At 34.2% G+C, this 12,243-nt stretch overlaps 1 protein-coding gene across 1 annotated transcript; it reads left to right on the top strand.

The window, feature by feature from the left end:
- The first annotated feature begins 4,145 nt into the window (after positions 1-4,145).
- LOC143633714 (glycerophosphodiester phosphodiesterase GDPDL3-like) lies at positions 4,146-9,290 on the top strand. The gene is made up of 8 exons (XM_077101964.1): positions 4,146-4,384; positions 4,467-4,760; positions 5,543-6,166; positions 6,250-6,285; positions 6,375-6,656; positions 6,751-6,893; positions 7,451-7,937; positions 8,917-9,290. The coding sequence occupies exons 1-8, from the start codon at positions 4,270-4,272 to the stop codon at positions 9,210-9,212; spliced, it is 2,277 nt and encodes a 758-aa protein (XP_076958079.1). The 5' UTR covers positions 4,146-4,269; the 3' UTR covers positions 9,213-9,290.
- Positions 9,291-12,243: the final 2,953 nt, after the last annotated feature.

Below are 12,243 nucleotides of genomic sequence, written 5' to 3'. Positions count from 1 at the left end.
CCATTCGTTATGAACGCTTAACGAATTATCAACCATAACGAACTACAAACAGTTCTTATCCAGATCTTTGACTCAAGGGTCAAAGTCAAAATCGTCAAGAACATACGCAGTCAACATATTTCAAATTTACAATACACCTTTGATTATCAACGAAACAACATGATTTTGGTATCATTGGATTCGTCTAACCAACGCCTACAAACCCTAACAATCCAATCCTTCATACATTGCGTTTACACAGCCCTATTTGTCCATTTATAAACCCGGTTATTCATTTAACAAATTAACCCATCAATTGTTAACGGATTTCAGTAAGGTTTGATGCATCGGCTTCGTTTTTACCTTTTAAACATAGATCTAAGATTTCTAGATGCAAACCGGACCTAAACGAACAAGATCTCGATATAAACGTACCTTAGACGAGTCGGTTTACGAACGCGGTCTAGTCTTGATGTCGTTTTGGTTCGTCACAACGTTCCAACACCAACCGGCTCGGGTTTTCACCATCGGATCTTGGCTCGGGTTATAGGATGGTGTTTGTGTGTGTTTTTCAAGGTGTAGAGATGGATAAAAATGGAAGGATTATGGTTTAAGGGGTATTTATACTCCCTTAAGCCCATGTACATAAGACCCATCTTTCCTTTGGTCCATAATCAATTCCATCTAAAAGCCTACTTATTCTTTCATCTCTATTATTTTATTAAGTCTCTACTAACTCAAGTAACTTTTCCATCATAGGTAAATAATATATAAATATTATTCTTTAGCAATTTCGGGATGTTACAGATTAGTTTAATGACACGTGACAAGTTTTAATTGGTTCTACAAACTACTCATCACGACTAGTTTGTAACACATAATTTTGGAAATTCTTGCAAATGACAACTAAAACTTGAAATTTGTTTTCATAAATTTTGAAATTTTCCTAAAAAGTAATCATTCAATCTAAATTAACTTTATATTTTCAAATCATGACATTTTTAATGAGAAGAAGGTAATATAAATTAACCTTTTTCAAAATAATTGTTTCCTTTCCCATGTTTCTTTCCTTTCCTTCGGATTCCTAGACTTTCAAAATTATACTATATGAAAAATACTTGATTTCCATATTCAAATTAAAATATGGAATTTGTTATGTTTTTTTAAATTCTGGTTTTGGTTATGTTGAAATAAAACCAATATTGTGCGTGCTAAGAGCATCTACAATAACAAATCTTTACAAACTGCCATATTAGCTCCACATCAGATTTCAAACTTTTCACAAAAACCCTAACTTTCTTTCACCACAACAAACATCCACAAACCTTATTAAATATATTAAAATTATATATGTATATATAATATGTATATGAGTACGTGAGATAAACTAAAATTGAGACCCACCCTAGAAGTTTGAATTAAGTTTGGTTATGCAAACTTTAACTCACAAACTTTACTCTACAATTGATGAAGTCCTTAACCATCTAGTTTTCTTGGTGCCACATCATTCAAACCTTGGAGAATTCACCTTGTTGTAGGTTCTTTAAGTTCTGCTCCAATCTCTCTCCCACAGACATGGTAATATGAAAATCAGAAGTTAAAGTTTAAGAAGGGCTTTGGGCGTTTCATGGTGTAAATGATCGTTTCCATTTGTTTTGCGGTGATCTAGGGTTAGATATTATTGTGAAAGAGTATGGATTCATCTTTATAATATATAGATGGCACCAAATTTCTTATTTCTTCTTCAAACATATTATTGTTAGGATGTGGATTTTGAAAAAAATAAAATAAAAAAGAACATGTTTAGCTATTGTTACCACATGTGCTTCTTGACTAGTACTAACTAGGATTTTACCCGACGCATTGCGTCGGGACAGGTCGGTAAAACCTGAACAATGATATAACGCAAACGTTGAGGTGGTAAGTCAATACGAATTCGGTCGTTTCCAATGCGTGTGTTATTGTACTGGAATTAAAACAAAAAATAAAACAAAACAAAATTATAAAATTTGAGGTGAACCAATAGGATGACGTCGGTTGATATAAACTCGAGTGTTGGTAAAACTTGACCGTTGTTGATCCTGGGCATTGAGGCGGTGAGTCTACGCAAATTTGGTCGGTTTCCGTCACGTTCATTACATTGCCGGAAGTAAAACAAAAAAGAAATCGACGATCGATCAGTTTCGTTACGTTCGTGACGATACTTGAAATAACACAAAACGCCGTGAGCCTAAGCGAATTCGGTCAGCCTCTGTCATGTTCGTTACGATATTGGAACTAAAACGAAACAAAAAAAAATTGGCATTCGATTTGTTTTTGTTATGTTCGTTACGGACCAAAACTAAAAAACAAAACAAAAACCACCATTCATCACTAAGGTGCCGTCAAGTGGCCCGGTAGGGCACTTGTGGCACCAAAGTTATTAATTGTTATATATAATAATAATACCTATTGTGTTGTTTGTTTTAATTGATTTATGGTTTAAAATTTTACTTGGTTAATCTATTAAGCCTCTGAAGATGTTTACTATAAACACTACCTAATGGCTCAAACATAGGTAACTCAATAAAAATGACACATCTTTAATAAAGAAATTACTTATGAAAGTTGTAGAAACTAAAATGTTGAATACCTTTCATTTGCTTACTACAAAATCAGTTGTTTATCTTGTAAAGGTCTTTTCTTATAGATACCTTTAAAATAGCTTGAAACTTGGGGAGTTTTTGTTAATGTAAACTCAAGAAGTTTTTAAAATATCCTGAATTTTTCAAGTGATGCTCCTATTAATTTTTTCAACTATTAGCTTTTGTCGACTGTATTGAAGATTTTCAACTTATAGACAACTTTATGTGAATTATGAGCCACAATAGACCGATTCATACGGATCCATGTCAATATGAGGTTTGGGCAAAACATGCGCACGTCATAACGAGTAGTATTGCGAAACATGCAACCATTTTTTTCCGTTTAAAATGCTTTTTTCTCCCCTTTACATTCTACATTTGAAACAAATCGGTTTAACCAAAACCAATTTATGTTTAAGCGATTGAAAAGTTTATATAAATATTTAACGTTTAAACTTTGATTACTAAAACTATATTATCATAATCATAATTTAACATTTTCTTGGAGCAATTTGGTAGATTCTATGCATTAAATAGGTAATTTGGGAGATTTTCAATCCATTCGATCGGATTCGACGTATTATTTTATAGCAATTCTTTTATACATGGTACAGATAGAATTATAGAAGTATATATGTAACTAACCGGCGATGGAGATGATAAACCAGCAATGGAGAACATGTAAAGAAGATAAATTAAATTAGGGTTTAAGGATTAAAGTATTTATCAATAAATTAGATCTTATAACCCATTTGAGAGTATTAGGGTTTGGTAAACCCACAACCCGTGAAAATTATTTTGATGATTAAGGGGTTATTTCACGAATAAATGAGATGTTATAACCCGTTTAAAGGTTATCCGGGTTTGGTGAGACTCATGACCCCGTGAAAATTATTGTTTGATTATGAAAGAGTTTCACAAATAAATGAGATGTTATAACCCATTTAAAGACTATCTGGGTTTGGTAAGACCCATACCAGCGATTTCGGGTCAAATGCATGAGAAGCCTCCATTTAGAAATCAAGCAATCTGATGGCTCTAGAGAATGAAAGGAACAACCTGAGAATAACACGTAGGATTTTATGGTAGGTAATTATATAGATAGTTAGATTAGATACATTTTTTTTACATATATTATGTATTTATTGTTTAGCTTTTCGTATTTTAATAGGTTTACTAAAAAACTTACGGCTATAACAAAGAGTGTTTGAAATCTTCAATTATTAAATTCTACATTTTAGCTCTCACCTAATAACTTAACAAATGTATTCCCATTTAGGAACTTTCGACTATATAGCCCCATTATTATTTTAATAGTGCGTTACCAAACAACAGCATATGAACCCTTTTTTTTAAGTGGGCCGGCATGACAAACCACCCGGTCCCACCAGAACGTGGTTCCTGTTGTGCGTAGCGAACCGGAAAGATAACATAACAATAATAATAATAATAATAACAATACCACCAAACACAACGTGAGAACGCGTAATAATTCGACCGGCCTATTATATAAATTTATATAAACCCGAATAATATTTTCCCATTATTATCATTTGTCACTCTCTCTCTCTGTAACCTGTCTGGACATTAGAAAATAAACAATCCCAAAAACACCTGCGACTTAATCTCTTCAAACTCTAGTCAACGCCGGCATTCGTTTCCGGCCATGTTTCTGTTTAAGGTTAACCTCGTACACCTCCTATGTTTTTTGCCGTTGGTTTCCTTGGTCGGAGCTCAGGGATCTGGGCCCACCACCACTTCTCCATGGCAAACACTAAATGGTACCAACATTTTATTAGTCTTAAACTTTATGTTCGTTATAATAGATTTGTAACATTTGTTATTATTTTAATTATATTGTAGGAAGCCCACCAATGGTGGTGGCACATAACGGGTTTTCTGGCTTGTTTCCGGGTGCGAGTTATAATGCGTACTCGTTTTCGGTGGCTACGAGTGTACCAGATGTGTTACTGTGGTGTGATGTGCAGTTAACTAAAGATAATATTGGGATCTGTTTCCCCAATCTCAATCTTGACAACTCCTCCACGATTTCGTCTACGTTTACTAAACGAGGAAGCACTTATGATGTCAATGGAGTCTCCGTAACCGGATACTTTCCCAATGATTTCACCAGGGCGGACCTTGATAAAGTTCTTCGTAAGTTCGGGTTTCTGCTTGTCAGTGTTGTGGAAATCGCTAGACGCCCGAATTGGAAATGAATTTATATGTGATTTATAAAAATCAGGGACGGCTATGAAGGGGGCGGGGAGGTCGACCCTCCCGTCCCTGGCCTGATCACCCTGTTAGGGCCGAGTTTTTTTTAAATAAGTTTTCATATATATTTTTTTGAGAAACTTAGTTTTACACATTTAACCTCATTTTTATAATTTTTTTTGCACAACTCTAATCTTATCTTAACCAAGTAAGCTCATTTAAAAATTTAATTGTTTACTTAAGGCCCAATTTTTTTTTTGTCTTCAGCGAAAATTTTCTAATGATTCTCGGAGATGGCCCTAATAAAAATTATATATATGTATGGAAAGAAAACACATCAAAATGTTATGTAACAATTAAGGTTTTTTGTTTTTTTTAACATATGTAATATATGGTATTATAGTTATTATAAAGAAGAAGATTGATTTTTTTTTTTGCAGCTAATTGTTACACATATGTAATAGTTACGTTACAATGGTCCAAAAGCATTTGGACCATTGTGCGCGTGCATGTGTATTTTGAAAAATTACATAGAAAAAATTTCAAACATTAACATATAAGTTCGTGTCCAATTTGGGCCAGCTAAGTGTAATCGAATCGGTAGCATACAATTTAGAGATTAATCAGCGACTAATTGTGATTTTTACAACACTGTTAGTGACTATTATTCCAGTTTTACAGTTGGTCAATGTTTTGTAAATAGTAATGAAAGAATGTTGTAACAGTAATACAGGGGATCTTCTCCAGAACTCCATATTTTGATGGCACTTTCTCAATTCTTAGTGTTAATGACGTTGCCCGAATTATACCAAAACAGTCGATAGCGGGATTGTGGTTGAATATCGAGCATGCCGCGTTTTACAGCCAGCATAACTTGAGCATGACAAGTTATGTGTTGGCTGCTTCAAGAAATCTTTCAATTAGTTACATTTCATCACCTGAGGTGAGTTTTCTAAGAGGTATTGCGTCAAGAATCAGTCCGAAAACAACCAAGTTAGTTTTGAGGTTTCTTGGACCGGATGTCACCGAGCCTACGACAAACCAAACATACGGTTCGCTTTTGAGGAATCTGACATTGATCACAACATTTGCTCAAGGAATTCTTGTTCCTAAGACATACATATGGCCTGTCGGGGATGATTTCTATTTGCTGCCGGCTACTACTTTGGTAACCGATGCTCATAAAGCAGGTCTAGAAGTTTTTGCTTCGGATTTCCAAAACGATATTCCACTCCCGTATAATTACAGTTATGACCCTGTACAGGAGTATCTTCAGTATATTGATAATGGTGTGTTTTCCGTTGATGGTGTGCTTTCTGATAACCCTATAACTCCATCTGCAGCATCCGGTACGATTGTTGACTATATTTGACTTTCTTTATTATTCATATTCATATTCAAGATTCTAATTTCTATGTATGTAATGTTACAGATTGCTTATCACACTTGGGCCCAAACAAAACTCAAGGTACATATTAAACATATTATTATTTGGTTAATTTGGTAAATATTATTATTGATATTGACATGGTTTTTTGTTTATAATTTTTTTTTCAGCAAAACCGTTGATCATATCATATGAAGGAGCAAGTGGTGATTTACCGGGTTGTACTGATGCGGCATATCAAAAAGCCGTTACTGATGGTGCAGATATTATTGATTGTCCGGTTCAAATAACGAGTGATGGCATACCGATTTGTTTAGGTTCAATAAACCTCCTCGATAGAACATCTGTCGCGAAGTCAGGGTTTATTAATTTGACAACAAAAGATTCTGAACTAGGAGGTGATGGAATATTCACCTTCAGTCTCACTTGGGACCAGATTAAGACGTTACAACGTAAGTATTATGCTCGCTAGTTTTATATCATTATTATTAATTAATATTCCGCCTTTTCTTATATTCTTATTTTCTTTTCTGTTTTATGTTTTAGCTGTAATTTACAGGCCATATACAAACTACAGTTTACAAAGAAATCCGAGGGCTGCAAATGATGGCAACTTTATGAGACTATCCGACTTCTTGGACTTTGCTAGTAATGCTACTTCGATTTCTGGTGTCTTGATCAACATTAAGGTTAGTCAGAATAATTTCATTTAAAGTTTATTACACAGATGGTCTATGTGGTTGAGCAATGTAATACCTTTTCGTACGATGGTTTAAATTAAAAGTAACAAGTTTGGGGTTTATGGTATCAGTTTTGTAACAAATTTGGAGTCTAATATTATCTTCTGGTAAAATGACCAAGTTACCCTTTCATAACTGAAGGGAACCATTTACGTAAATTACAGAGGTTGTCTCTTTAGTTATGAAAGGGTATTTTGGTCATTTTACATTAAGTTAACAGAAAAGTGAGCAGAAGTTAGGCGTCGTTGAAGGGACTCTTTATGTAAATTAGAGAAGTGGTCTCTTTAGTTTTAAAAGGGTATTTTGGTTATTTTACCTAAAGTTTACAGAAAAATGAGCAGAAGCTAGGTGTTGTCACCGAACTTGTTAAAAAGATGAAACCACAAACCCTAAACTTGATACTTTTAAACCTTAGTACCCAAAGGCGTTACGTTGCTTAAACCATTTAACAATGTCATTTACTTATTAACTAAAATACCATTTTTGTTTGTTGTTACAACTTGCAGAATGCAGCTTACCTAGCTTCTAATCAAGGATTAAGTGTGACAAATGCGGTAATAGACGTTTTGAACAACTCTAGAATAACTAGGCAGTTGAGGAAGAAAATCTTAATCGAGTCATCGGACAGTGCGGTTTTGAAAGTGTTCAAGGCGAAAAGCAGCAGGCATGAGCTTGTTTATGAAGTTGACGAGAATATACGCGATGCCCTAAACAACACAATTTCAAAAATCAGTGAATTTGCCAATTCTGTTATTATTGGGAAGGAATCTGTGTTTCCGAAAAGCAGTGGGTTTCTTGGTGATCAAACTGATGTTGTTGCGAAGCTTCACGCTTTCAAGCTCCCTGTGTATGTGCAGTTTTATAACAATGAGTTTGTTTCACAGCCATGGGACTTCTTTTCAGACCCATATGTTGAAATTAACTCGTATGTTAATGGACCTGGAGTCGATGGTGTTATTACATCTTATCCGGCTACATCTTCCAGATACAGGAGTAAGTTTATTTGTCTTGTTAACCTTGCGAGCCTAACGAGCCTGTTATTTATTTGGTTTTTATTTAATTTATTAAATATGTATTTATATAATATTTATTATATATAAAATGATAATAAAAATAACTAAATAATGTATATTATGTTACAGAAAAAAATTATACTTTTTATAAAAATAATTAAGAGAGATTAGGGGTGGCGAACATAGCAAACAAGATAAGAGAGTGGAGATTGAGATGGTTTGGACATGTAAAGAGAAGACAGACGACGAATCCTGTTAGATCCGTAGAAAACATTACTATAGAGGGGAGGAGGGGTAGAGGACGACCGAAATTGACTTGGGATGAGAGGATTAGGCATGATTTGATAGACCTAAACCTCTCCGAGGACATGGTTGAGGATAGGAATTCGTGGAGAAGTAGAATTAAAGTTAAGAATTTTTAGAGAGAATTGAATACCTTAGGGCTTAGACTTAACTTATTTAGGTCACATACCATAATGGTATTTCCCTTACATATTTTATTATTATTATTATTATTAGCTTTTATATTGCGGTTAAACTGTGACCTTATTATTAATATTATTATAATTAGTAGTAGTTTTTTATATAACTGTTAAACTTTGATTTCCTTTTTTTGCTTCATACACATGTTCTTAGAGCCGAGGGTCTCTCTGGAAGCCACCTCTTTATTCCTTTGGATAGAGGTACGGTGTGCCTACATCCCACCCTCCCCAGACCCTACCTATAGCTCTGCTGTCGGTGGGATTTTACTGGGTATGATTGATTGATTGATTGATATAAAAATAATTAAAGTTGTATATAAGTTAATTGATAACTAATAAACGTGCTAGCTCTTGCTTTTAAAAAACAACTCACGAGCCAATCTCAAGCTCTCGTAAGTTAAAATGAGTCAAGCCTGGGCTCGGCTTGTTTACATGGTAATTTCTAATTTGTTTATGACACGTGTTGGTGTGATTTAGGGAACAAATGTCTCGGGTTATCATTTGAAAATACACCATCATACATGACTCCAGCGCAAGGTGGCCAGTTACTCACACTAATGACACCTCAATTCATGCCGCCGGCTGAGGCTCCTAACCCTATTTTGGACGAAGCAGGCGTGGCTCAAGGACCCATACCCCCTGCTGTAAAACCGTCTCCGCCAGCTGCTGCCACTCCCCCACGTGCTTCACCGAGCAGTCAACCGCGTAATACTGTTGTGGGCATTCTGTTTTCTGTTCTGGCTGTTGTTGGGACAGTTGCATTGTCATTTTGAGTAATGTGTATTTATTGATTTTGATTTGATATTATTTGTAAGTAGTAATTTATTTTTCGTATGTATGTTGAAAATGACCACGGAATTTTATGAGGAACGTAGGCGACGAATTCATTGTGTTGGTGAATAAATATTTTGGCTTGAAATGGAATGATCTGTGATGATATATAGGTGTGTTTTAATTTCTCATTTTGCACTAGATTGGTTATAGGACCTCAGTTTGTTATATCTCAGTCCAATCTTAAAATGGAAGCTGTTATTAATAATCTTTATTTTATGGTATGATATGTTAAGCTAAGTTTTAATTCAAATCTGAAACACATTTGTTTCTATTTGCTTCTATGAAAGCCCTATTTGATCTTGTAGAGCAGTCAATTATTCGATATAGAGGTCCAGATACCGGTTAAGCGGATTTTGAGAGCTTGCCATTCGAGTGTTGGCCACATGTGTTTTTGAGAACTTAAGTGTTGTGATCAAACCAATACACCCAATATCTAATTGTACTAACATATAAGGGCAAAATGATCCAAAAACACCATTTTAACAGCTAGAAAAAACAACTTTCTTTTGGCCTAATGGCACAAATAGCCAGTTTCGGTTAACGACTTGCAAATTTGTTCCCATTTCAAAACACCAAATCCATTCCTAACCTATGATTTGTATCAGTACAACACACTTTCTCAATAAGCGGCTATTAGGTTAGGTCGGTTTTGGTTAGTAACCGGTTATGATTTGTACATCTAGTATGCTTGGAAGTGTAAATCCTAATTTTTATATTTGTGAATTCTAAGCTAGCTAAATTTGGTTATAACTAACCCAACTGTGTTTTAAAACCAGTTGCTTCTTACCTAATTGGGTTTCCAGTTCATGTCACTCTTAAGCCCACTTACCTCTAAAACCCTAAGCCTACTTACTACTTAACTCAGTTAGAGGGCCCATATGAGAAACCCATATTATCTTATCAATTGGGGGCCTGGGGCTCATCTCATCATACCAATTACCAAATCTGGTCTCCTAACTTAGAGCCATGCCCCCAAGGTGATGATGTATGTATGTGTGTACATGTTTATGCATGTGTGATATGCGTATTTTGTAAAAATCCCGACTAGACGTCGATTAATCGCTAGTTTCTATCCCACCATTCGACTGACTACTACTACAACTATATGTCTATATGTATGCACGTTTATTTACATGTATCTGTCTATATGTATCTATATTAAAATAATATTTATTCATTTACTTTTGAATGACTAGTGATCTTATCCCAAATATTTATTATTCATGAATTTGACTTGCATAAGTTTTTATTATAAAATAAGTAAACTAATGGAAAGAGATCCCAATTTTGAACGCACTGCCATTTAAATCAAGAGTTTGAGTCCACCATTAGAAGGTGGTATTCATTTGCACTGACTAGTGTCTAGGTGCACCTCCCACATACCCTCTAAATTAAAGAAGAAAAGATTTGCCACTTACACTCTGATATTTTTTGGTCTTTTATTATACTAAAACCAATATTTTATACAAAAGGAATACAATATAATGATTTTAAGATCATTAGTTCTAAATATGTTGCTCGTTTACCTATCACTTTATTATAAGAGTTTGATATAATCTATGGAAATTTCAATTTTAACAAGGAAGAACGCTAGTTTTGCAATCGTTTCTTTCAAGTCATAAACTTAACTGATCTTCTCCATGTTATATTATATAGTAAGCATAAGCAAACTATAATTCAGCCAAAAATTCTAATACAATCGTACAAACTTCTTTGTCGATTAAGGACATGTGTGTATGTATGTATATACTATATATAGATGGGTCAAGTGTTAAGGCTTGTGATAAAGGTTGGCTACACAAAAAAGGTAAAAGGGTTGTAGGACCCCTTTTTGGAGTACACATATAACCATTTTAAGAACATTATAACTATAGACATTATTGAATCATTATATGGTGGTCTTTTGGTATCCTAGTTAACACTCATCTGGTTCTTCTAGAAGACAAGACTATAGTTGATAAAGTTCCTGCAATGTTGTCAATATATATTTAACTATCTTGTTAGGAATTTATGTTGTAATTTTGAATCTACAATGTTAGAAAACTAAAAAAAATATTCAATGAAAATCAAGGTGTTATGAAAGAAAGAGCAGTTAAAAACATATGAAAGTCGTTCAAATGGTGTTTATATATTATAAATGTCCTAAATTATTTACTATTATATATTGAATACATTAGTTATTTAATAAATTATAAAGAAATTAAAGTAAAAGGTTGTCAAACAATATGGATGGCTTATTAACCGTGACAGAACTTGAACATTTAAACAGGAGGGGGCGAAATATATTCTAATAAATCCAATAATCAACATTGATTCTTCAGCGTAGGAAGGCATATGGTCGGTGTTTGGAGAATACGAGATGACATACTTTTGTGTGAGTAAGGAGAACCTGGTGTCATCTCTTGTTATTTCCTTACATTGATGAATCAATTTTTGAAACGTGTTTAAACACTATTAGTGACATAATCAGAAACTTTTAACCGAATAGTATATATATATATATATATATCCATATTTTACTAATGTAAAATAAACTTGAATAAAGTAGACCAATAGAGTCGGATAAATTTTATTTAGTTTAATTGACAAGAGTCATGAATGATGACAACTTTATATTGGGACAAATTACACCAATACCCCTATTTCCCTCTCATCTTCTTCACAACACTCCATTTCCATTTTCCTATCATTAATCTTCTTCTTCTTCTTCTTCTTCTTCTTCTTCTTCTTCGCAGATATAAAAAAAGTTATGGTGAATCCTTACTGTCCACTTTTTCTTCGTTTCCAGGACCTCTTAGCTTGCCTCTGTTAACCTCCGCCAGTGTGCCGGCCGGAAAACATCATCCAACTTCAAATCCATTGCTTTTCAGAGCTATATAACCTGCTTCTAAATCTAAAACCAGGGGCCACAACCCCTCCCAGTCCTTCAAATGTTCCGTCCTTACTTATTAATGCATCAACCTCTTAAGG

Source organism: Bidens hawaiensis, unplaced genomic scaffold, assembly GCF_021521415.1.
Source record: "Bidens hawaiensis isolate Kalapana, Puna unplaced genomic scaffold, B.hawaiensis_p1.1 tig00006862_1, whole genome shotgun sequence".
NCBI classification, from domain to species: domain Eukaryota; kingdom Viridiplantae; phylum Streptophyta; class Magnoliopsida; order Asterales; family Asteraceae; genus Bidens; species Bidens hawaiensis.
Note: the sequence above shows the minus strand (reverse complement) of the source record. Positions and strands in the feature narration are given on the sequence as shown.